At 39.1% G+C, this 27,523-nt stretch overlaps 1 protein-coding gene across 3 annotated transcripts in view; it reads right to left on the bottom strand.

Moving 5' to 3' along the window:
• Positions 1–5,192: 5,192 nt before the first annotated feature.
• GTF2F2 (general transcription factor IIF subunit 2) overlaps positions 5,193–27,523 on the bottom strand; it is a gene marked incomplete at its 5' end in the record, with an annotated part of 154,595 nt that continues 132,264 nt past the window's right edge. For all 3 annotated transcript variants that reach the window (XM_079722059.1, XM_079722061.1, XM_079722060.1), the window contains 2 exons: positions 5,193–6,579; positions 21,482–21,625. In XM_079722059.1, the coding sequence (XP_079578185.1) occupies positions 6,460–6,579; positions 21,482–21,625 (264 nt within the window). In that variant the 3' untranslated portion in view covers positions 5,193–6,459. The remainder of the gene's footprint in view (positions 6,580–21,481; positions 21,626–27,523) is intronic.

Below are 27,523 nucleotides of genomic sequence, written 5' to 3'. Positions count from 1 at the left end.
GCTGGACTCAGCTTGTCCAGCTACACTCCTCTGTTACTGAGCCATATCTGTAAGAACACTGAAGGGGTGTGTGGGTTCTCACTCCAACTACCTCGTGAACGAAGGCTGCTCCAAATGTCCTTACACTTGTTCTTTCTGTATTTCCTGCCTCTTGACTTTTATTAAACTCCTAGACCCTTCAAAACCCACTTCAGATATCAAGTCCTCTAAGAAGGCTTTCCTGATTCCTCAAAGACGTAATCAATCATTTCATGCTCCGTACTACCTCTGTATTTTACATATTTTGTACATGACAAAGTTGATACTTATAAAGTACTTTCTATGTGTTATGCAGTGTTCCAAGTACTTTACATATATTGACTCATTTAATTTTCATCACATTCTATTCAGTAAATACTCTTAATATTCCTATTTTGCAGATGAGGAAACTGAGGAACAGAAGGTAAACAACTTGCTGTAAGTCACAGGCTTTGAATCCGGTAGCTCTTAAAACATTTTGCCATGTATTTCTACTGCTGCACTTACTACACTATATTGCCATGTATTTGTTTCCAAGTCCTCTTCAACACTGTGAGTTTTTTAAAGCAAGGACCTGTCTCATTTGCTCAGCTCTGTACCTGCAGTCTTATGCTGAGGAACTTCCTTTGTGCTCACTAGGCCATGGCAGAGACCCTCAACTGTGACCGACCAAGTCAGCATCTTTCTCATGAGCCTGGGATTGGACATTCACTGGGCAGTCGAGAATGTAAGCAAATCAAATGCACTGGCCACCTGCATTCATTCTGGGAAATACCTCATCTGAATCTAGAGCAAAAAAAGGAACTTCATCCCACAAGTAAGAAACTCTAGAACCTGAACAAGAATTGGAAATAAATCTCTGAAGACAAAACAAATCAGAAGAGACTTTGCTGCCCATTAGTTAGAAGTCAAACACAACTTATATGTCAATTATATCTCAATAATAATAATAAGAACAAAGCAAACAAAAACCTCCCAAACATGGGCAGGTGAATTACAGCTTTGGGTAATCAGCAGCGCAGCACCCATTATCAACACAGGACAGTTACTAAGAGCCTGCACTGCAGAGTGCTGCTCTGGGATTTGAATCTGGCAATGCCTCTGACTGCTGTATGACCTTGGTCAGGCTTGTTAACCTCTCAGTGCCTGGAATTCTACATCTATATAACAAGGGTGATAAGAGAACCCATGCTGTTGTAGGGTTGTTAGGATTACATGAGTTATAGGAGTCGAACGCTTAGCACAGTGCCTGGCACATAGTAGGAGTCCAATAAACACAAGCTATTCTTCCTGCTTATGTAGTAAGGTAGGCAGAGAACTGGTGGCATGTAAGGCACATTATCACAAACACCACCTTTACCCCTGGAGCCTGGCATACAGTGGGCAGTCAGTGGGTTTTCACTGAATGAATGAACGAATAAACAGCTATAGTGGTTGGTAGCCTTTTCTTCAAGGATAAATTAGAATAGCAAAAAGAAGTAATGCTTAAATGTCACGAGGACTAGCCCAGTAAGCACTTTAGTATTCTATTAACAAGACTGATGTATTACAGACATCCACTGTATGTGTTCATAATAATGATTCTTAGGCATTGTATAAATCCTTTTGTGTCTTAGGAATTATCAATGGTTATTTTCAAAGGAGTTTAAAAATTAAGTATATACTACTGCATCCAGATGCTTTAGAAATTGGAAATCCACGTAGAGCATAAATGGCAACATGAATTAACTGGAATATCCTGATGGATTGTAACACTTAGTTCACACTTCTGTGCCCACATGGTGTTATAATCCGTCTACATTCTCTATTTCCAACTAGACTGTGAATGCCTATAATGCCTAGCACTCTTATATCCACAGCGCCTGGGATATATTCATGGTCAATTAATACTTGCCAAATAAACAGCCACTATGTTCCATAACCCCACCAGATTAAAGTTTTTAGTCCAGCAACATACTCTTTTGGTGTACTTACATTTACAAAACAGTTAAAAACTCTTATCTTCTTAATACCTTTTAAATACAAATTTCAACATTTAAAAATATGGTATACCTTAAGAAATCATTCTTTTTTTTAAAAAAAACCAAACTTAAAAAAAATTTATTTTATTTTTTATTTTTGGCCACGTTGTGCAGCATGCAGGATCTTAGTTCCCCGACCAGGGATCGAACCTGTGCCCCCTGCAGTGGAAGCACGAAGCCCTAACCACTGGACCACCAGGGAATTCCCAAGAAATCATTCTTTAAAACCCTAAAATTTAAGACTAAATGACTTGACAGAATTTAGTTTAAACTGGAAGCTAGAGTATTGAAAAAGTCCTTTTTAATTTAGATGATTTCTAACAAAATCAGATAAAAGCTGTTAATTTTCTGTTTTTTTTTAAATTAAAAAAATTTTTTAACCATTGATAATTAACCAATTATCAGTAACCAATTATTGATAATTATCAATTAACCACTGATAATTCCTAAGACACAAAAGTATAGTTGCTTTTAATTTTCTTATATTAAACCATTAAAGACTTATACTGCTGTCTGTCAGATGTTACATCATACTATTGGATAATCAATGGTGGTACCTGCTCAAAGGAAAGGAAGTAGGAAGAAGAAAGGACGGGAGTATGTGGAGAAAACTAATGTTAAAAAGTGACCTCTGCTCCCTCCTCTTACACACTATGAAAATGATATTAGGCTCAGGAACCTGCTCTGGACTCACACAGCAATGAAAACTGAACCAAAAAGATACCCAGCTTACCACCTCCTGGACTGTCACGCAAATGCCAGGGAAAATGGCCAATGCATTGGCCATCAGCTAGTGCCTCGTCCTCCTGTCACATTCCACTGCCATCCTGAACTCCTATGCAGGTCTAAGAGTCCACTCTAAAGCTGCATACCCTACCTGGGTGCTTGAAGTGTAATAGGGATTAAAATGTCAGCAAAAGGAGCTTGACTTTAAAGGAGGGAATGTAATCTTCATCCTGTGGGTAAGGGAGGTTTGGGTGTCTGGATTCAAGCAGGGATGCCAGAGACAATTTGGCTGCCGTTTTGATAGCCCTTTTCCTGGTATGGAGATAAGACTGGGGGGAGGGGGGGCATGTGTGGGCTTCTGGGAAAGTATACTCTGGTATTCACTTTACCCCAAGGGTAGAATTCCCCTAAAGAGGGATCAGTACTCATGATAATATGTTGGGCAGGAAATGGTTCTATAAAATGGACATTATCTACCTCTTACTTAGCACTAATTCTTTTTTTTAATTCAGTTTTCTTTTTATTTAAAAAACAAATGGTGCCCAGTTCCTCCAAGACCTTATAACCCAGGAGAGATCTGATTGCATCTGCTGAAGTGTGTCATTACTGAACTGCTGCAATATGCCTCTCTATGTGTAATACCTGGTCATTACACTACATATCTCTAGATCGTTTATGTAGTTACATGAGCCCGTGTTACCTACAAAATTAAGCAAAGTTTTAATAATAAAAAAGAAGCATTTAGTCAATAGCATAAAATATCTGTAAGAGGGAGTGGTTAACAAGCTTATTAATAAGGTTAATAAGCACATTAATAAAGTTAATATGTTTATGCTCATCAAGTTAACCGCTTGATGATACTGACGGTGTTTACTGTAGAGCAGAAGGACATCTAGTGATTAGACCTAAGAATATGTTGAATCATTAGTTTCTTTTCATTTCAGAGACATAGAAATGGATTTTAAACTAGAAAGAACCTGACTATCTCTTAGGCAAGAGTAACTGAACAAATACTGTACATGTCATTTCAATGTCTCTGTATAATACGTGTTCATTTTTAGTTTATAAAGAGGTTATAAAAATAAAATGACAAAACACTATATTAACTGATGTAACAGTGTTTATATAAGGTATACTTCTAAAATTAAAAAAAATAAAAATTATGTCTTAGCACTAATTCTGAGGATTAAATGAGATAATATTTTAGAGCATTTAGGCCAGGCACTGTTTACTCTTATTATCACTAATATGTACGAACAATGATGAAAACAGCTTCAAAGAAAATGTATTCACAGACCATTAGGAACAAATGCAACTCTGCAGAAATCCAGGAGAGCTGCTTCTGTTACAACAGAGCAAAACCTGTTTACTTTTTAAAGATATATCACTTTAGATGTTACTGTGGCAACATGTGATTTCAAAGCTTTCCACTGCCCAGCAACTATAATCTTATTACATTCTGTCAGTTAAAATATCCCCAAAGTGGGTGCACTAGTTGAGTTTAACAATCTCATTTGTTACATATGGCCTTCCTGTCCTCTTACGATGTGACATCTTACCAGATGTGTATCTCCCTTATCAGCCTTCCTCTCTCTCCATCTCACAGTGGTTATAAGGGTTTAGGATGTTTGGCTGCCAAAACCATGTTTATCAGGGCAAGAGAATCCTGGAATAAAAGAAAAAGGGAACCCAGGTGGAAGGGAGAGTCTCCTCCACGGCCAATAGCTGTATTTTTGTACTAAATAAGAAAGCAATTTCAAAAAAATTAATCAGGAACGGCACCAGTCAACCACCTAGATTAGCTATCCTACTGAATAGATAACAAGTTGTTTAAGAGACACAAGCAGATACTATCAGGTGTGATGAGGTACAAGGTCACTAAAACAAGCTAAAGAAACGAGGTTTGCAGAAAATACCAAAGCACAGCTTCAAACGAGACAAAGTTCTGCCCTGGAAACTCTACCAGCAGCCAGCAAGTTCAATCTGGCAGGTGTTGTCACCACAAAAACAAAAGACAGAGGTAGAGGAGACACAGGTCTGTTTCAGGGCAGTACCATACCTCCAGAAAGACAAGGTTTGGGGGGAAGGTATATACTATGAACAAAGCTCATGACAGGTGTCCAGAATTCTCAGCTCTATACGGATTTATCACTCCATTGTCCATCTGCTTTCTGACACCGAGGCTTAAGTAACTAGGAACTGAAAGGTAATGGGGATACAACATTTGGTTCCTGCGCCACAACAAGGCAGGATAAGACAACTGGAGGTGGGGGAGGAAATGGGACCACCCTCCTCAATCAATTTTATTTTACGGTGGGAATGCAAGGACAAAATTTTTCTTAATGCAGTGGTACCCAGCCTCAGCATTCCGGTGCTCTGCTGCTAAAAATCAAATAATACAGGAAAATATTTATCTCAGTGGATAGATTATTTCCTTGATTTGCTTTAATTACATAACATTAACAAATTTTGGCATTTGCTGCTTCCTGGTTGCAGCTGACAAAATTAACAAGTAAAAAAGACGCTTTTCATTGTGTTTAGTTTGCTAAAGCTTCTTTGGTTCTGGTGGTCTTGTTCATGGGTATGCTTTTGGATTGCCTAATATATAACATTTTGTACTAGAAAGACTTTAACCATGGACATGTATTGCTTTTATTTTAAATTAATTAAAGAGAAAAAGAAGCACTTTCATTCCCCAGGGACTGGCATCAACCTTTCTGTCTGTACCTATCAGCCTCACCCCTACAACCCGCATCTAGTCTGTAAACAGCAAGAGTCAGTGCACGCCCGCCGAGGATGCAGGAAAAGCTGGAGGGCAAAGTCAGTCTTTGAGAAACTTATAATCTGGGTGGGGGATAAATACCTTGAACCGGAAAAGTATTTAATTTCTAATGATTTTATTCTTTTTTTTTTTTGTGGCCACACCATGGGGCTCGTGGGATCTTAGTTCCCCGACCAGGGATCGAATCTGGGCCCTCAGCAGTGAAAGTGCAGAGTCCTAACCACTGTACGGCCAGGGAATTCCCAATTTCTAATTATTTTAAAAGAAGAAAGAAAGAAAGACTAATTGACTGTGATTTTTTCCATTTCTCATGTCACTATCGCTAGGGTAAAATAAGCTAATGATGAAGACAGCTATCTTAGTACAAACATAAATGCTATCCTTTCATTAATGTATGTGAACATGAAACACAGCCACCTGTTAAAAAAAAAAAGACAGCTTTGTTTTTCGACAATTTCAGAATAAGGAACTCTTTTTAATTCCTTTTGAGAGTTTCTGTAGTTGACTACTTTTTTCCTGCTATGCCATTCAGTTTGGATCTGTATTACCTCAGCTCCTCAGAGAGAAACAAGTACAGGGAGTCCTCATTTAGAAAACATTTCCTAATTTTACATTTTAAAAGTTAATATTTAAAAAGAAAAACCTTCTTCAACTCCCAACCCCATCATGAATAATCTGATAAAGTACATAAATAAATGTGTTCTTTTTCCTCAAAAATCACTTAAGCAACTTGACAAGAATTATTGCTTAAAAAATTTACCTAGAGAGAAAAAAAAAAATTTACCTAGAGAAATTAAAGTACCAGTCATTTTCCCCCTATAACAGATGGTGCTCAAGGATTCACATATCAAGGCCGTTTGCTTAGCACAACACCCTTTAGTTGTTCTGTTGGCAGGCAGGCTTCGAGTCTTCTTAATCACTCTTTTCTTCTACTTGATAATGTCTGTACTCTGGCTTCAGCTCCCATGTGTTTTTGTGGATCCCTTTTACATTTTGAATACCAATTTCTTTTAAGATTTCCTTCAGGTACGACTGAAAAACAAAAACAAAATAACCTTGACGGATGAGATTATGAATGCAGGAAACAAGATTTAAAATAAAATGATACACCAAACCACATTTTTATTAGTAATAAAAATTATGATCCTGAAAGCTCAACAAGATTTCTCTATAAAGAAGTTCAATAAAATGCTGTTTTGATTCCATGCATACAATACATGAAAACTGTATTATATATATGATCATTTGCATTAAAGGAGTTGGAAGTCCTGAAAGCCAGCAACCTTGAGAGCTAAAAAAAAAAAAAAAAGAAGAAAAAAAAGTCTAGATGAAAATACACTAGAAAATTTGCTGGTGCTGAATTCATTAAGATTACACAGCATACCAAGTGTAATCTGTCCTTGAGTTAGTTCAGTGGCATCACGGAGTTCACAGTCAGATAGGGTTATTCTTGGATTGGAAACAGTTGTTTCAGAAGCAGGAGCATATATTAAAAAAATGACATATATCTTTGGGACATTAATATTCTATGAAGCAAGCACATGATAGGTATCCAGAATTCTCAGTTCTAAGATGAGTTCTCAAACTTGCTATTGGGCCACTTATTTTTCTTCTGGGGGCTGCAGCTTTCTTGTGCTTGGCTCCATCAAAGGAAAGAGGTGAGTGATGATGGAGGGCAGAACACTGCATTATGGTATTTCGGGCACCTGAAAATTCAGTATTACCCAAATGCTTACTACAGTCATGAAAATGATGGTTATGACAAATGTAATATCAAACCCCACCTTTGCTTGCCAATGCCCAAGGTGAAAAAGCATTTCACTATAAACTGATCAATACAAATTACAGTACTTCCTTCTTGGGGAAGACAGAAAAGCTAATCATTTAAAACGGACTTTTTTTCTTCTTTTTTTGCTGCAGAACAAACCAACCCAACAATAATTTTTATGTGTATGCTTCAAAGAACCAGTTACAGGTACATTACAGTGACTCATCCCATGGATGGAAGATGTAATATTATGTAAATTTTTAAAATTTACTGAAATGAGGCACTAATTAGAAAAATGGCTGATAAGCTCTTACCTTGATAATGTTTAAGGCAGTGCCTTTCTCAAGTGTGGTGCTAGACTATCTGCATCAGAATCTCATGGGGAGCCTGTGAGATAAGTCTCATTTTAGAGCTAGTGAATCAAAATCTCCGGAGCCAGGCACGGGACTATGCATTTCACAAGCCCCCAGGAGCCTGATTCAACTACACTAAAATCCACAGCATCTGCTTAAGGGACTCTTCTGGCTCTAACAGTCTGGCACCTTTGGGTCCTCGAAGTGTTACTTAGTTTTCTCAGCCTCACTGTTGCTGAAAAGTATGCGTGAATCAACGTCACCTAACACCACCTTACACAGACTGGTATAATGCTCTACAGCTGATAAAGTACTTCCATTTAGGGCCACCTGTTTAGCACTGGTCCCTCAAACAGCCCTGGATGGCTCAGCTCTCGCTGGAGCAGCCTCCCCATCCCGGCAGCCAGGTCCCAGCAGGTGGCAGCAATGAACCGAAGGAGGCCTGGGTTTCCCCAGGAGAAGGCCTGCTTGCCTCCCACACCTTCTGCAGCTGGCTTCACCGAAGGACCCACCCGTAATGAGTAAGCGAATTACTCAGGTGAGCTTCAGACAGCCAGGTAATGTGCACGCCTGCCATCTGCTACTTTAGATTGCATCGAAAAAAATGGGACACTGTTCGTAAACTACTTTCTAATTAAACAGGATTCATAAGTGGAAAATGATGGGTTGGGCTTTGATTTTCAGTTTAGGTGCCATGAATGACTTCTTTGTAAAATTCCAAAGAATGGTTTATTGTGAGAATGGCCAGACCCTGGGCACAAACAATCATGCAACTGTGGATGCACTGTGATGGGTCAAAAATGAACAGAGCAAATGCCAGGAGCATGGTGGCTGCCTGACAGACGCTCTTCACTTCAAGTCTAGCAGGGTCATTTATAATCTGGATACAGAAGATGAAAAGCCTAGAAAGGGTTAAACACAAAATATTAAGAAAGTCTTAAGGGTACAAATTCAGTTGTCTTCATGTATAGCCCACTCTCACTTTATTAAACTATCAATAGTAAAATAAGGTTATGGAGTATTTGTTTTTTATAAAGATGTCACTCTTTTTTCTTTTTTAACAATAAGAATGCAATGAGACAGTCACAGTCTGTCAATCTGTCATGTAACAAGATGGGATTAAGGTCACGATATCTAGCATGGTACAGAAATCTTTTGGGGAGGGAGGGGCAAACTTCTGAAGTTTGAGAATGTTCCAAACTGCAACCTAAGACCATTCTACTATAACTAAATGAATTAACTTGGCACAAAGCATTTGCAGAGAAAGTGGTAGTAATAGTAGAGAAAAACAAGGTCAGAAAATCCTTGAAGGAAAGACATAGGTAGAGAACAGTGAGATTATGTCATTTCCCTGTTTAAAAATTTTCTCTGACTTCCCATTTGGCCTACAGGTTAAATTCCAAATTCTTTCACAGGCATCCACCCTGGTCTGTCTTTGCCCTTTGGCCTCTTTCCCTAATACCTCCCCATACGCGCACGTGCCATTTCTGCGTCTGCGTGTTCTTGGTTTTTTTCCACATGCCCTACCCTTTCCCTGTAATGCGCATCCCTTTCTCTCAGATCTGAACCCCTCATCCTTTCCGACTCAGCACAAATGTCACTTTCTCAGAGAAACTTTCCCTAACGGTCCTACCTCTCAGATCTATATTTCACACTGTACCTACTTCAGGGAGAGCCCTCAACTGTACTATAACTTTGTGTACATGTCTATCTCTCCCATCAAACCCTGTGCTCCCACTGCAGGGTCCGACTGCACATCAGAGCTGCAGCGCACTGATGCTGAGTGAACTGGGTGTGCTTGAGAGTAAGGAGCTAAGAGGGTTTTGGAGGGTGTGGTTGGTTGTGGGGAGATCACTTAGAAGGCCCAAAGGAATAAACCTCTAATTCTAGTTGTTTACATTTTTCATCTCATTAACATATAGGGCAACGACCCGGTTTGAGAAATAAAAATTGATTAAACTGTATTACCTGAATCTGAATGACATTTACTACTAAAATCTGTATTACAGTGTTAAAATATTATTTGAAACAAAGCCAACTGAGGTGGAGTTTTTTTTTTTTTTTTTTCTTTTTTTGTGGTACGCAGGCCTCTCACTGTTGTGGCCTCTCCCGTTGCGGAGCACAGGCTCTGGACGCGCAGGCTCAGCGGCCATGGCTCATGGGCCCAGCCACTCCGCGGCATGTGGGATCTTCCCGGACAGGGGCACGAACCCATGTCCCCTGCATCGGCAGGAGGACTCTCAACCACCGCACCACCAGGGAAGCCCGAGGTGGAGATTTTAAAGGTTTTAGCAGGATTGAAGATTAATTGGTAATCTAACTTTCCTTTTAAAAAATGTATACCTTCACACTAATATTTATTCTAGTATCAGGCTGAGTGGCACACAGTCTGCTGTCATCCTCAAAGAGTTCACAGTTTAAGATCAGGGTGTTAAATGGGGGAAACAAAGGCATATAAGCAGGCAATCATAAACTAAAACAGAAGCACAGTAATAGGACAAACACGCAGCACATTATGGGAGCACTTGGAAGGGGCACCTAACCCAGCTGGAGTCAAGATATTAGGTTCTTTGAGGGTGTACATTTGATCATTTGAACTGAAAGGCGAGTCTGTGCAGGGATCAAGGGAAACTAGTTCTCCTCTTACTAATTCTAAACATTGATTTTGCAATTTAATCTTTTGCCTCATCACTTGTATTTTAAACACCAGATTCCAGAACTGAGTAGATCACCTTTATGTCACATAGGATTGGAAAGATTTCTCATTACCAACTGTGGGCAGTTCTGCAGAACAAGATCTGAAATAATAAACTAGCTCAGGTCCAGCAATTCTTCATCAAAGAGATGTGTGGGAGGGTATTTACAGCAAGCCTGAATGCAGAGAAAAAGGGGATAGAACATTACAGCTTCCTTGCAAGGGAAAGGCAAAGCACATACTGGAGCAGAGAGGTCTAGTGAGTAGGAGGTGCTGTGCATGTGTGGATCAAGACAAAATTGTGGTGGCCAAAAAGATGGAAATTCACAGATCAAATTCCTGGTTTCTCCCCCAAGATCAAGACAAACCTATGTAGTAGAGTCACAAGGCACAGTAGCCTACTATTTTAGCCTCTCTTCTTCTCCCTCCTTACCAGCTTCCACCCCTGCCATTTTTCATATCATCTTTTCCTCTACAGCTCTGCCAGCCAAATGGAAAATTTATCTGCATTTCATTTTATCGGGAATTTTAGTGTTAAGCATTAACATACATACATAATAAACTAACTATAACTAAATTCCTAGAAGTTGATTAAAAAAACATGTATCTTTTATTTTATTTTATTTTATTTTTGCGGTATGTGGGCCTCTCACTGTTGTGGCCTCTCCCGTTGCGGAGCACAGGCTCCGGATGCGCAGGCTCAGTGGCCATGGCTCACGGGCCCAGCCGCTCCGCGGCATGTGGGATCCTCCCAGACCGGGGCACGAACCCGTGTCCCCTGCATCGGCAGGCGGACTCTCAACCACTGCGCCACCAGGGAAGCCCAAAAAACATATATCTTTGACAGAGAGCTGATCACCAAATAATAATGCTTTAGATAAGCTAAAGATATAACCCTACTAGACTTATCATCACAAAATCTTCCCAAAAAGGTTGGAATAAATGTGCATCATGTAAATCAATACCAAAGATGGCACTGGTTAACAAAGTCACCAGAGGGAAACTGCTATCTGCTTTTTATAAAGTGACCCAGGAGGCAAGGGCATTCATGATCAGTTATGTGATAATTTCAAACAAAGTATCACTTCATATTTATGTGATTTTCATGTGACTGTGACTCCTTTAAACAAGGTTAACAGAACAGAGGACTTACTGATGAAGATGTTAGTGGCTCCAAGGCACAAAATTCTTTCATTAAAAAAATAAACAAACTGCACATTATACATAAGCTGTGAACCAATGCATTCCTTTAGACAGAACTGTGAACAGGACAGGGAAGATGATACTGAGGGCATCTCTGGAACATGGGCCATCTCAGCACTTTTCTCCTCTTTTCCTTCTGGTTTCACCTCTGTTTTTATACTAGTCTCCACCCTGTCCTCCTCTCAGGGTCCCACAGGCTGCATTCCTCCCTTTGTAAAACTCAAAGAAGCAGAGAGATGATCGGTAATGAAATGGCCAAGCCACAAACTCTACCCACCCCCAGCCCTAGTTTATGGCTTAATCCAAATTCTAAAGAAGAAATTTATTACTGCATTAATATTCATGTGCTGGTAAATCATCTTACTTTTAGTTAACACTTCATCTGTCCAGCAGTGGCAAATGATTCACATACTTCCATATTTCAGATAAAGTGTACTTCCTTTGGGCCAAAACTTTTAATTTTAACTATATGTTTAAAGACATGCTTTCTAAACTGTATTAGTTTATTTGTATGCTAAACATAACTTAACCTTGGAATACTGCAAGGTATTCCAAGGCTGGGATATGATGGCTTCCAACTGGGGGAAAAAAACATACATATATTCATATAGTTAATGTTAAAAATGTTAATTAGGAAAATACAATCAAAGATACCTAAAACTTAATAAAGATGAAAAAAATTCCTATTGAAATATAAATATAAATTCTTGCATTTAGAACCATGGAAACTACCTATTAGTGCATCTGGTGTGACAAGTAGTTTAGAATGTACAAAAAATAAGAAGATATCAATTGGCAGAGTTATTATTAGTCCACTTGAAAATATTGCTAGAAATTAAATGGCAAGCAAAGAGATTCTTTAGGTATATATTTTACCATAAAGAATTTTTAGAAAATTAGCTAGTATTCTCAACAATGAAGCATTATTCACCCTTAAAATACTTGAAATAGATAGTAAAGTTTTACTTTAAGGCAATAGTAGATAAAAGGTTTGCTGGCTAAGGATTAAAAAAAGGATTGATGACAATCTGGCAGTTCCTCAGATTAAACAGAGTTACCAAGTGACCCAGCAATTCTACTCCCAAGAGAAATAAAATATATGTTCACACAAAAACCTGTATATAATGTTCATAGCAGCTTTATTACAGTAGCCAAAAAGTGGAAACAACCATCTATGGGTGAATGGATAAACAAAACGTTGTATATCCACATAATGGTACACTATTTGGCAATAAAAAAGAAGAAAATACTGATACATGCCAGTACATGGATGAAATTTGAAAACATTATGCCTAAATAAAAGAAGCCAGTCATAAGAGACCACATATTATATGATTCCATTTATATGAAACATCCAGAATAGGCAAATCTTTAGAGACAAAAAATAGATTAGTGGTTCTCTAGGGCTGGAGAGGGGGTGGGTGCATAAGGGAGTAATTGCTAATAGGTATGGAGTTTCTTTGTGGGGTGGTGAAAATATTCTAAAATTGCTTGTGGCAATGGTTGTACAGCTATGTGAATATATGAAAATCCACTGAACTGTAACTTAAAAAAAAGTCTAACTTGTACTGAAAATAAGGTTTTAAATTGATGGGGAAAAAAGAAGACCTCTCCAGCTCATAACAAATTAAGATAACACCATTTTTTATTCCCAAATTACCATGGATAAACTAACATTTCCAATTAACAGCGGATATCCTCTGGTATCTCAATTCCCCTGCTGAGTTAGAGAAACCAGGAGGCTTCAAACACTTATCTAAATACACAGTGTAATGTTTTCTCTTATACAGAGACCAATGAGAAGAACATGACTTCTTCCCCAAGATAATTCCCATAAGGATGGCAAGCTTAAACAAGTCCTTCCTTCTAGCTTGCTCAGGGACTAAACAAAGAAATCAGGAGAAAGCAGTTAATGAGCTTAAACATTTACTTTTCCCTCCCTTTAAAATTAAATGGGACTGGAGGGTAGAGAAAGAGATTTTATGAATAATGACATTTTTCAGAATAAATATAAATTGTGTGGCCTACTGTTTAATTAAAAACTCTATGTAAATTCTGTATGTAAATAATGCCCAATTTTGCTTACTGGGAGCCTATGTCAAATATTGCTTTTACCTTCGTAATATCTCATGTAAAATATGGACTCAATTGGTTATGTTAGTAAATTCACCCCCAGTTTTACCCCATGCAGAAATAAGGTAAAAAAGAAAAAACAGTAAAAAGGCTAAAACAAACCGTACAATAAATTAAAAGAGAAAACGTTACTATTTCATAATAAACTTATTAGTAGTAAATCTATTAGTTATTAGAACCTTCTACTCATAAGGAAAGCATTAAAATTTCATAAGTGTGTTTAACTTTTATATTCAACATAGTTAATAATTTATTTTAGTATGACATTTCATATTTTAAAACTTTTAATTAAGGCTCAAATTCACAAGTAAATAATCATTTTTTAGCACCACATTCTAACCAACTAAGTTAACCGGCCACTGCAAATAATTATTTTTTAAAATGGAAGTCTCAGGACTTCCCTGGTGGTCCAGTGGTTAAGAATCTGCCTTCCAATGCAGCAGACATCGGTTCGATCCCTGGTCGGGGAACTAAGGCCCCACATGCCGCGGGGCAGCTAAGCCTACACGCCGCAACTACTGAGCCCGTGCACCACAACTAGAGAGAAGCCCGCACATTGCAACAAAGAGCTGACGCAGCAAAAAAAAAAAAAAAAGTCTCACAGACAGCTGTCACTAGCTAATATGCTCTGCTGGGAAATTGGTGGTCTTCTTAGTTTTGGTAGTACCATTCAAAAATCAAAACTTCCAGTTACAAGAGACATGAGGAGAGAATGGAAAGGAAATATGTGAACAGAAAGGAAATGATAAAGATTCAGGGGAAAAGAAGAAAAAGGAATCATGTAAAAAAGGGAAAGCATATGTCAGAACAAGACATTACAATAAAAACAGCATTATTTAGTAGTACATTTGGGAATGAACTTCAAACACTTAAAAAAAACCCATTTTGGGAACTTCCCTGGTGACGCAGTGGTTAAGAATCCGCCTGCCAATGCAGGGGACACAGGTTCGAGCCTTGGTCCGGGAAGATCCCACATGCCGTGGAGCAACTAAGCCCATGTGTCACAACTACTCAGCCTGTGCTCTAGAGCCTGTGAGCCACAACTACTGAGCCTGCGTGCCACAACTACTGAAGCCCGTGCGCCTAGAGCCTGTGCTCCACAACAAGAGAACCCACTGCAATGAGAAGCCCGCACACCGCGATGAAGAGGAGCCCTCGCTCACCGCAACTAGAGGAAGCCCGCGTGCAGCAACAGAAGACTCAACACAGCCAATAAATAAATAAATAAATAAAAATAAATTCATTAAAAAATAAATTTTAAAACCCATTTTTACTTTGTATTAGAAACTGAATGAGCTAAGATAAAGCTTAGATTCCATTCTCTATGTACTTAGCTTAGGTTAACGATGATTCTTTTTTTTAAGTTGGTTTCTACTTTTTAATGATACAATTTTTAAAAATTGATTAATTAATCAATTAATTTTTACTTTTGGCTGCATTGGGTCTTTGTTGCTGCATGCGGGCTTTCTCTAGTTAGGGCAAGCAGGGGCTACTCTTATAGTTGCGGTGTGTGGGCTTCACTGTGATGGCTTCTCTTGTTGCGGAGCACGGGCTCTAAGCGTGCTGCAGGCTTCAGTAGTCGTGGCTCGCGGGCTCTGGAGCGCAAGCTCAGTAGTTGTGGCGTACGGGCTTAGTTGCTCCGCAGCATGTGTGATCTTCCCAGACCAGGGCTCGAACCCGTGTCCCTGCATTGGAAGGCGGATTCTTAACCACTGAGCCACCAGGGAAGCCTAGTGATTCTTAATAACACAGACATTTGAAAGCAGTCTGCCTGAGAAATTAGCTTCCCCCCTGCTCATTAAAAAGGGGCTCCTAGGGCTTCCCTGGTGGCGCAGTGGTTGAAAGTCCGCCTGCCGATGCAGGGGACATGGGTTCGTGCCCCGGTCTGGGAAGATCCCACATGCCGCGGAGCAGCTGGGCCCGTGAGCCATGGCTGCTGAGCCTGCGCGTCCGGAGCCTGTGCTCCGCAACGGGAGAGGCCACAACAGCGAGAGGCCTGCGTACAGCAAAAAAAAAAAAAAAAAAAAAGGGGCTCCTAAAAAAAAAAAATAAAGGGGGCTCCTATTGTCAGAAAAACATTTTCTTTGCTTGTCTTTGGTTGTATACACATGTCTGAATAGAAGAGGCAATGTGGTAAGAGATGCCTTCAAGCCACTAGGCAACCTCCTTCTCTGGGACTATAACTTAGACTAGATTATCTCTAGGGTTACTTTTATCTTTTAAGATCCTGAGCCAGAGATATATAACATATATATGATATATATGTACCGTAATGTGTAATATAGATATCATGAAGAGGAAACAGGAGTACAGATGTCTGACTTGAGCAACTTGGGGAATGGTGGTGTCACTGCAATGGGGAAGTCTGGGGGGTCGGGGTTGGAAGGGTGTAGAAATCAAGAGTTCTGTTTTCAACAAACTAAATTTGAGATAACAATCAAACGATTATGACTCATCAGGTGCTACTTCTGTACCAAGCAGTGTGGCACAGGGTGTGAGAGGCAGTGGGCTCGGTTGATGGACTTCTGTACCCTTGGCTCAGGAATGAGCATACAACCCCTACCAGGGCAATTAAAATCCTCCCTGAGCTTCTGCTGGAATCATCAGGACAGATACTGTCTTTCTGCTTTGAGGCTGCTAGCTGTGAGGTGCTTCAGGAGGCCACTTTGGTTACCACATGGCAAGATCCTGCCTAAGCACACAGAATGATGAGGAGATATGTGGAGAGATGGGGAGGGACAGTTCTAACTAAGTAATATTAGTAGCTGCATCTAGCCATGTCTAAAGCAAGATGCATTCCTGAACTTCCCAGCTACAGGAGCCTATAAATTCTATTTTTGTTTAAGCTAGTTTGAGCTGAGTTTCTCTTTCTTGCAGCTGAAAGAGTCCCTACCAATTCACAGATCTATAGGAGCATATATTTGTAAATAAAATTTTATTTTTTTGACAGGAGAAATGCTCAGTATATCAAATTCCCTAGCTATTTTATCCTTTAAAAAAGCATATCTTGGGCTTCCCTGGTGGCGCAGTGGTTGAGAGTCCGCCTGCCAATGCAGGGGATGCGGGTTCATGCCCCGGTCTGGGAAGATCCCACGTGCCGCGGAGCGGCTGGGCCCATGAGCCATGGCCGCTGAGCCTGCGCGTCCAGAGCCTGTGCTCTGCAACGGGAGAGGCCACAGCAGTGAGAGGCCCGCATACCGAAGGAAAAAAAAAAAAAAAAAAGCATATCTTCTTGTATCTTACTGATGCCAAATTTCACTTATTTCTGTTCAAGCATTTATTTAGGCCTGTCTGGAAACAAACTGAGGATTATGTTAACACTACCTTATTGCTGCATCGGTTTTATTGAAAGCTTACTTTGGGCAAATAAACAAGTCTGTTCAGCATTATTTAGTGCTGGGCAATTTGAAGTGTGGGCACCAAGCTGCTTCACAATCAAAGCCATGCAAATCTCTGCCTCATTTTTCTTGTTGATTTGAACTTACTTTATAAAAGCATGCAAATTGTTCAATTACATACACTGAATTAAAAAGTAAATGGTCCACTGGGTCGACATGATTAGGGCTGCTGATTTAGAAGGGGTCATCAATAATTAAAGATAAACTTCCCTGAATCTTGACGTGAAATTGAGTGGATTTAGAGCATAAGGAAATGAAGAGGTTCAGTTATAATTAGAGCTGATTTTCGACAACACTTCTAATAGGAATGGATGTTTAGAGAAACACTGGGAAATGGGTGCTGTGTTAAGAGAACAGTATGCTAGGGCTCAAAGTGGTCTTGGCAGTTTGGTGTTTCAAAGGGAGCAATTATATACAGTTCCTAATGGTTTGTATTTTTGAAGGAAATGATATTATGCTTCTATTTTACAGATATAATAAAATATGAAGAAAGACTAGACATAACACATTCAAGGTGAAAGAGCAAAGACTGCCAGGAGAGAAATAATAGGCTTCCTCTGATAGTTTACTTTAGAGAGGGGGAAAAAAAGTCAAAATTTAAACTGCATAAAAACACTTCTTGAAATGGATACCGTGTTTCCAACTTTTCATCAGTTACCAGAGCCTGGCATTTTAATAAAACTGGCGTATTTGCCCTTAATGAGTAACTTTAATTCTTTGGTTGCTTATGCAAATCACACACCGGCGAATGAGAGAAAAAGGCTAGCCCTTTAAGGGCAGTTTCTCTAATCAATAATTTTGCTTGTAGAAGTGAAGGTTTTTAGGAAGAAGAATATAGAAGGGAAGGAACTGGAAAAACAAGAAAATACTTCAGATTCACTCAGAATGTCAAAAATGACATTCTAAAGGTCAGAAAGCAGATGGTAACTTAAGAATATAGTAGTAGTGTTAATAACAAAGAGGATGTATTAAAGCAATACACTTCATGGTTAGAAACTTGGTATCAGAAGTGGCATTGGGGGCCATCAGAAAACGAGAGCAGAGGGCTTCCCTGGTGACGCAGTGGTTAAGAATCCGCCTGCCCATGCAGGGGACACGGGTTCGAGCCGTGGTCCAGGAAGGTCTCACATGCCGCGGAGCAACTAAGCCGGTGTGCCACAACTACTGAGCCTGCGCTCTAGAGCCCACGAGCCACAACTGCTGAGCCCATGTGCCACAACTACTGGAATCCGTGCACTCTAGAGCCCACATGCCACAAATACTGAGCCCGTGGGCCCCTAGAGCCCATGCTCTGTAACAAGAGAAGCCACCGCAATGAGAAACCTATACACCACAACGAAGACCCAACAAAGCCAAAAATAAATTAATTAAAAAAAGAAAACAAGAGCATGTCATTAAATGCATATACTAAAGAACTGATTAACACAAAGAAGATCTCTTTTCTTCCCTTTTCCACAGGGCTCAAAAATTTGTTTACTAATACTATTAATAATAGTAAAATACTTTGCTGTTGACAAATGCAACTTTCATAAACATTAATTATTATAAGGATCCTGTAAACTAGATATTTTAAAAACATATTTACAAAGTATAATATGATAAACATTTAATTTGAATATATTGGTAAATTTTATATTAAGAATGTCATATATTAAGTAAATTAAATATTAAATTATATAATGTATTAAACATTAAATGCATTTAAATACCTAGGACTCTTTGGCTAAATGGCAGGGCTGGGACTTGAACTGAGATCCTATTACTTCCAGTCCCGTGCTCTTTCCATCATACCAGGAAATCTCTTTCCTGGATCACTGACCTTCATGCTACACTGGGTTCCTTCATTCTCTTGGTATTGCTCAGACTAAAATCAAATTAATAAGGGTATATTCATGACCATTAGTACAGACTGACTTATGCCCTGTGAACCTTTTAAAGGGGATAGTTACCTACACAGAGGAGAGCTGGGCTCTGGCCACTTTCTTTCTAGGTCAAGGGGCTTTGCCAACTCAGTTCAAATGTGAGTGGGAGGTGGAGAGGAGGAGATGAAATAGGAGAAAGAGAGAATCACAAATGGAGAGCTGGAAGGGCTCACAAGGATTATCCAGTCCAACTCCTCAATTTTAGCAATGGAAGTGACTTCTCTAGATCCTACTGAGGTAAATGGCAGGACAGGACTGGAATCCATGCTGACCACTTCCTGTCCTCTCCTCCCCTCTATGCAAGGATAACGGTAGCTCTGGCATTCCATGCTTTCTTGAGATGGCTCTTTCTACCCTGCTCCTGCCATAAATGACATGAGGCCTGTCAAAATCCATCTGAGGAAAATATGGTGGTCCTTAAATACAGAGGATGGGCCATCTCCTGATTCTTAAGTCAATTACTGAGTTGCTACTATGTTTGTGTTGTGGAATGTATGAATATTTAGGGATATGAATAATATACAAACCTGCCTTCAAAAACTTTACGCTTGCCGAGGTAATTTAGTCCCTAAATAATAAAACTATTATAAAATAATTGTTTCTAGATCAGTGGTTCTCAAGCTCTTTGAGGTTCCCAGGCTCTCTACGAGAATCTGATATAAACTATAAATCTGCTCCCCAGAAAAATCCACACGTTTTTGTACATATTCAGGGGGTTGCTGGATCTCCTAAAGCCCATCTACTGACCATGAATTAAGAAGCTCTGTTATAAGAGATTCACTGAGTTCCACCACGTAAAAATTATCTGAAGAACAAAGATTGAGAGAAATACTAGTTATCCCTTTTCTTTGATGCAAAATGAGTAAATTTTAAAAATGTCATCCCATGTTAAGGGCAAAGAAAGTGCTTTCCCTAGTATCATCTGAAAGGCCCTCTACAAACACTTATTTTCCCATATCTAATTTTGTGTGTGTGTGTGTGTGTGTGTGTGTGTGTGCGTGTGCGTTATTCTATGAGAATATATTGTTTGCATCCAGAATTTCTGGAATGGCCTTTTCATGTATATATAAAATACAAAGGTAAACTTCATTAAAACCAGAAGAAACAGAGCTTAGCTTATGAATTATTCTATTTCAAATTTTTTAATCTAGCTTGGAATGCTGTTTCTAAGGCTTTGATGCTGAAGGGAGCAAAGTCATTAAGATGAGTTGATAATACTGCCGGCACGAGCACTTTCCTCCTCTCTGGTAAAAAAAAAAAAACAACGAAGTACTTAGGTCTTTCGGAATTCAAATTTCTTTCTTAATGAAAAAATGAAAGGATGAAATATAACAGTAAAGAAATCTCTACAGAAATGGGAAGCTGTACCATCAATACTGAAGTTTCAGAAATAATTTCCTAAAGCTTTGAAAAATCAGAAAAAAATTATACCAAGCCGTTTATGTTAAAATATTTTACAAAACTAGTTATCTCGTTACATATTCTGAAGCAAATAAATGAAGCAGTTAGAATTAACATATTCTTGAGTATCCTGGCAAAGTGGACAAAATGATAAAGCAAAGTGGGTAAGAGGACAAAAGTAAGGGGGTTTCCATCTAATTTTTAAAAACCTGTAAAGTAAAATACTTTAAGTAAAATACTTAAAATACTAAAATACTTAAATACTTAAAATACTAAAATATAATTCAATTTGATACTTTGCCAACCTCAGGTGTGAGAAAGTTAAATGGAAGGAAATGTGACCCAAGGCTGGAGAAAGGGTTTAGATCCCTTACTTGTTACCAACATTTTAAATGGATTAGAAACACAAATTATTAGCAGATTGGCAAGAGAATGGAGAAGTGATTAAAAAATGATTATAGAACAAACAAAAACTTTCTAAAACATCAATTTATTAAAATTTTCCTTGAAAAGGGAGAATAGCCCAATGCAATCATAATCTCAACAAGCATTGTGAGGCAGTACAGCTCAAGTTTAAAAAAAAAAAATCCACAGAGAACAGTTCACAAGAGAGGGATAAACGTTCACCGTGAAAGACTCATACAACTCTTCAAGTTGAGCTTTTTTGGAGGGAGGTAAGAGAACAAAAGAAAGACTAGAAATGATATAAACAAAGAGACTTCAGGCTTAAAGTCAAGGATCAGTCAAAAGGAGGACAAATCCACATTTTCTTCATAGGGAACTACTGATATTAAATGTATTTAAAATTGAAAACAATGAAGCTGAGGTAAAAAAACAAAATGAAGGAAAGAAGGAAGGAAGGATAAAAGGGAGGGAAGGAGGGAGGGAGGAAGGGAGGGAGGGGACAAAGGCTACATTGAGACATCTTTTCCGTGTTGAAACAAAGCCTGACATCAGCATAGGTGCAAGTGAACTTATTCATTTACAATACACTTCTCTTCAGTAAAGCTGTATTAACGAAGCAGGACGTATTTAAAGGATCAATGTGAGCGTATACATACCACAGGCTGTTTTGTGATGTCCACCAAGTCCTTGAGATTATAATACTGATGTTTCTCAAAGGCCGAAAACAACATGTCTAAAACGTGTTGTTTATCAGCTCGAGCTCGTTTCCCATCTTCTTTCTTTTTCCTTTCATATTCAATCTATGTGCAAAAAGCAAAAAAACACGAAGGCATTAATTCAACATGCTCACTCTGAAACACAGGCACTCTCTTTTCAGTCCTCTACGTGACTATTAGATTTTAAGCTGCAAAGCAGCAGGTCAAAGAGTGGTGGTTCAATACCTGGGGTCCTCACTGCTCTCAGGACTCCTCAGACCTTTAAGGCTCCAAGAAGGTATTAAAGCCCATCTGTAAACCGTTTTCATTATTCCCTAAAGCTTTACATAATGTGTCCATTTCCTCCCCAAAAGCCTTTCTTTACCGAAATTATATCAATTCAGCATGGCCACCAGTGAGCTCATGTTGATCACAAAGTCTAATTTGCAGTTCTTTGTTTTTGATTACCCAAAATTCAGTAAAATAGTTTATCTGCTACATGCAGTTTGGTAGGCAATATCTTTCAAAATTGGAGTTTTTCAGGGCAGGAAGAGGGTTGAGGGGCAGGCAGATCACAGAACAGGTTCTCTGGGGATGAAAAGTTTGGGAAACATTGGTAAAAAGGAAAGCACATGGGAGGTGACAGGAGGCCTTTTCTCCTCCCAACTGTGTGACCTCTTTGAACTTGCTTCTTCTGTAAAATGAAGTAAGCAGTGACACGAAGAGAGCGTATAAACTCTCTCCTAGTGTTACCGTCCAGAGACGTGTGCATTTGTAAAAAAATTACCTTTTTATTGAAAACGTGCAACTTACTTGCATTCACGTCAGTTGATTAAGCTTTTAACTTTTTTTTAAAGAAAAACTTTATTTTGATAAAGCCTCAGGAACTATTTGTTATAGGACATGTATATAAACTGCAGCAGCCCACCTGGTAAATACAGCATCAGCAGGGGGGGTGAAAGCTGCCAAGAGAACAATCTTCTGTGCATCTCTATAATCTAGAGACTAGCTTCAAAGACAGTGAAATACGTTTCAAAATGTACAACTAAATAAGGCACAAATTCCAGCTTCATAGAGTTAGGCTTATTCTCTGGATTTTAACAATAGAGATGTAAAAAGATAAAGTCTAATTTCTACTGATGTCAAGACTAAAAATGTATCAGAGACTTTCAAATTAGAGGCAAGAAGTAACTCTGACAACAAGTATCTGTCTTTCAATTAGATAAAATTAGGAGCTATACAAGGAGAAAGGATTAAATTGAATGTCTTAATTTTTATGATATGTACATCTTGGGAGTAAAACTCAAAGTCCATTCATCTCCTCAACAGATTAAGCATAGATTAGGTGCTTGGTATTGCACCAAAATATGGGGCAAATAAGACACTCTCTTTCAAAAGGTATCCCTTTCTTAGGGCTTGTGTATTAAAATGTATAGACAGGGCCATGAGCATTTTAAATGTAGTAATAGTAGTAATGTAGTAATAGAGAGCACAGAGCTACCTAGAACAAGATCATGATGCTGAAAAAAAGCGCAAATGCATGGCACAGACTGTATTGTTGGGGAGGAATGAAATCTAGCTAGTCTCAAGATTTTCTGGGTGGAAACAGCCTGAAAGAAAACAACTGTGGGCAGCTACAAAGGATTTGTTAAAGAGCAGAGTGACTAGAAGAGCTAGAAGCAAGACTGGAGAGGGGAGAGACCAGAGAAACCCATGACCAAGGGGGAAATCCACGCCTTCTCAATTTGAGGAAGATGGAAGAACAGATGAAAAAAAAATGCACTTAAGGAAGAAGGCAGAATTACAGATTCTGCCCCAATTCTGAGAGGAAGGAGGCTGCAGAGATAGCCAGGACCAACAGAGATCTACCTGAGGGCCACTCAAGGAAGAATTTTCTTTCTCTCGGGTCAAAAGAAGGATAGAAAGAACTAAGACAGTGGCTGTATGATGGAGAAAGAAATCATGACAGACCAGGACAAAACCCACAAATCCAAACAGTCATTGGATTAAAAAGAAGAATGAGATCATGGAATGCCTTAAGGGATTAATCTTTAAGCCTTGCTTTGCTGACCAAGGTCTCAAATATGTCATTATTTCCCCCTGTTTACATTTGTACTTAGTTTGCATCCTGACATTTCCTTCCACAGTTGCACTGTATTTGAAAGGGTTTGCTTTGTCCACTGTGATGGACAGTGTAGAAAGGAGGGCCTGGTAAAAGAGTATGAAAGTCTGGACCACGGGATGAAGATGTTAGAGCCCTTTACTCTGACCAAGTGGGGGATAAGAGAAACTTAACTTGGTACCTAGAAAATAGAGGGAGATAGAATCAGACTAAGGAGGAGTGGGGAAAGCCTATTCCCTTCCCGCAGGCTTGAGTGGGATGTGGGATCTCATTTAGGGAAAGGCCATTGGTCCTCAAGAAAAACAAGACAAAGAAGTGGGGACCTAGCAAAAGACCAGTGCTAGGCTTTTGTACTCTCAGTATGGAGCTACAGTTGTATGATATTCTGTCTTCTCTTCTGTCCCAGCTTTAATTTATGCTGAAAGAAGATGGAAAAAATTAAATTAAGGAAATAGGAAACAGAAGTTATGGTATATTCAGCTTCCACCTTTAGCCATCTCTTCCTTGTGTAAAATGACTCGAGGGCTTCCCTGGTGGCGCAGTGGTTGAGAGTCCGCCTGCTGATGCAGGGGACAAGGGTTCGTGCCCAGGTCCGGGAAGATCCCACATGCCGCGGAGCGGCTGGGCCCGTGAGCCATGGCCGCTGAGCCTGCGTGTCTGGAGCCTGTGCTCCACAACGGGAGAGGCCACAACAGTGAGGGGCCCGCGTACCGGGAAAAAAAAAAAAAAAAAGACTCGAGAAGCTAGGAAGATGAACAAGAAAAATGTTTTCAAGTAAAGAAACGTGCTGGTAAAGCAAGATGGCCCAGTTCAGAGAGGGCATACATTCTAGCTGGCAGTGGAGAGAAAAACTTAAGTGTTTGTTATCAAGTTGTCCCAACCCTAAAGCCATATGTCAGACCCAAAAGGACTGAAGAAAATAATTTAGAATAAATTAGAAAGAAACTTCAAATAAGGGACTTCCCTGGTGATCCAGTGGTTAAGTATCCGTCTTGCAACACAGGGTACGCCAGTTCGATCCCTGGTCGGGGAACTAAGATCCCACATGCCTCGGGGCAACTAAGCCCATGCACCGCAATTACTGAGCCCACGCGCTCTGGAGCCCTCGCGCCACAAGTAGAGAGAAGCCTGTGTGCTGCAACGAAAAATCCTGCGTGCCACAACCAAGACCCGCCAAATAATAATATAAACAAATAGATATTAAAAAAAATACTGAGGATAAGATTAAGAGTCAGATTAGGTTGTGATTTGTAATGTTAATGAGTAGTGAGAAAAGTACCAATTCTACACAGAAATTTCTTTTTAGTTCTTGGTTTACATGTTTCAATCTCAAAACACTGCATTTAACATTGCTGCTTTCCTTCTTTAAATTGCAGAGAAAACAGACTAGACTTGTATGCTTGTCTTTCTGTGTTAACCACGTCTATCAATGGCTCAATAACCCAGGGGACAGTGCAGCCTAACTTTACTTTTGACTAGTGAAATAAAAACACTGAAAAGCGCACCTGAAACTAACACAACATTGTAAATCAACCATACTTCAATCAATCAATCAAATATTTGCAAAAGAAAAAAAAAACACTTAGAAGTGTAATCTGAAAACCCAGACATATATCTCTTTAATGCCCTCAGGGCCTGTACTATAGGATAACCTACAGAAAAGATTGTTTTAAAACAAAATTTCTGCAGTACAGCATTATTTAAATCTTTTTTTGATAATGTCCAAGATAGGCTCATAACCCAAATTCTGCTCTGTGGTATCAGGTAGTTCCAATATATGTGTAATTATAAAAAGGGACTGAAATTACTTCCATGATCATTTAGTTACTAATAACTGTTATACTCAGGACAAAACTAAGATCCCTGAGGTAACTTTTCTTTTTTAAGCCAAACTGTGTAGAAATGGCAATCTTAATATTGCACTTACAACTTTGTACTACAAATAAAATTAACTCTACAAATAAGCTACAAATGATATGAACTAGTCTGTTTAGGAGAAGACTACTGTTTTGAGATAATGCTATTTCTTCTCATTTTAGCTCTTTTCCCTTTGGGCATTTTGTTTTGTACTGGCATTATAAGGAAATGACACTCAAAGCAGTCATTTCTAACTTCTTAGCAGCTACCACAAAATATCAGTAGGAGAGGTACTGGACTAGAAATAGCTTTTATATTATATGAATTTTAATTACTGATCTTATATCTGCCCCCAATGACCACAGACTACAGTGTAACCAGCTGCATAGAAATAAATGTCAATTCAGAAAGAACATGAAATTTAATCTCCAGTTACAAATGTTTACAATCCAAAAAATCCATCATATACAATTTTACTTTCAAAATAAAAAACAAATTATTCAAGATTAAAACGCCACCAAATGTTGAAAATCCATTGTGGATGTGGTATAGAGCTGTTCAACCATCATCACTGAAACAATAATCACTGACTAAGATTATAAATGCCACCCACTGCCAATTAAAACATTATAATACAGATGTCTGTAAATTTCTAGATTGTTGTTTGCAGAAATACTTTGATTGCTTTGTCAAGGCAGTCTTTGTGGAGGCTTTTATTTTAACTTTTAAAGTGAGCATGACAGCCTTGAATATCATGGTTTGCATTTTAAATCCTTATGAAAGACTCCCTCCCCCCCAATGCTCCTGTTTCTGCTTAGTGTGTTGTTATCTCTTGGGAGGAAATTAGTTCTTTAGAGTTGATCAGTCCTTGGTGTGCAAATTCAAATGAACGAAGCATGTATCCTTATACTACACTATATACTACAGTAGGCAAATACTGCCGAAAGGCCTTTAGATACAGTCCTGCAGGCATCCATTTTAATCAGCAAAATTCCAAATTTATACAGATACCTGAAAACAAAACAAAAAGCCAAGCCAAACCGCCCCCCCACTGCCAACAACCCTAGCTCTGAAGACTAACACAGTTGGTTGCCACACAGAAGGAAACAGAGTATGCATAAAATAAATTTTCTTTTTAAGTTCCTGGGGGTTTACTTCAAGATTTTATGTAATAGTTCTATTACCTCCAACAGTAGTTTTCTAGTTCAATTTTTCCAATTCTCTATCATTTGCAGACTAAGAGCTCTTGCCAGGAAAAAAAAGGGGAAGAGAAATCTTTTTTCAAGCTGGGGTGGGTGGGGCACAGAGGGGGATTGATGATAACAGAGACAAGAAGATACTAAACCTTTTTAAAAGCCTTAGGTTTAGTGGAAAGAGACTTCCTGGTCTCCCCCGGGCATCATTTTTGCTCCCTACCCCAACAGGAGATGGCAGACAGAGCTATAAAAAATGCCTATAACTGTGGATCAGTGGCGGAATGCTAGAATTACCTAGGGAGCTTAAAAATTTAAGAGAGTTGGCCTCCACAGTAGATCAATACAATCAATCTCTGGAGGTATTTTTCTTTTTAAAAGCTTCCCAGGTGATTCTAGTGTACAGCCAGCATTGAGAACGACTGTCTAGACAACAGAAGACACAAATCCTTATGAGAAAAGGGATTCCTTATGAGAAAGGTCATATGATGGAGACTGCATATAAGAATACTGTGACATTTACACAGGCTGGATGATGATGTCCACACGTCAACCAGAACACACATACACAAGCACCCTTCTTTGCAATCAGGGATGAAGGGAGTTGAAAGGAATCTTACACATCAGCCGACTCTGTATTTTGATTATACAACTCTATCAGTAAAAAAAATATTTTTTTTCCCTCGCCACGCAGCTTGCGGGATCTTAGCTCCCTGACCAGGAACGGAAGCCAGGCCCTCAGCAGTGAAAGCGCTGAGTCCTACCCACTGGACCACCGGGGAATTCCCAATCAGTAAAAAATGTAAAGCATGAACTATATGAATATCTATT

The sequence above is a fragment of the Hyperoodon ampullatus genome (genome assembly GCF_949752795.1).
Source record: "Hyperoodon ampullatus genome assembly, chromosome: 16".
NCBI lineage: Eukaryota > Metazoa > Chordata > Mammalia > Artiodactyla > Ziphiidae > Hyperoodon > Hyperoodon ampullatus.
This window is presented reverse-complemented; position numbering and strand designations above follow the sequence as displayed.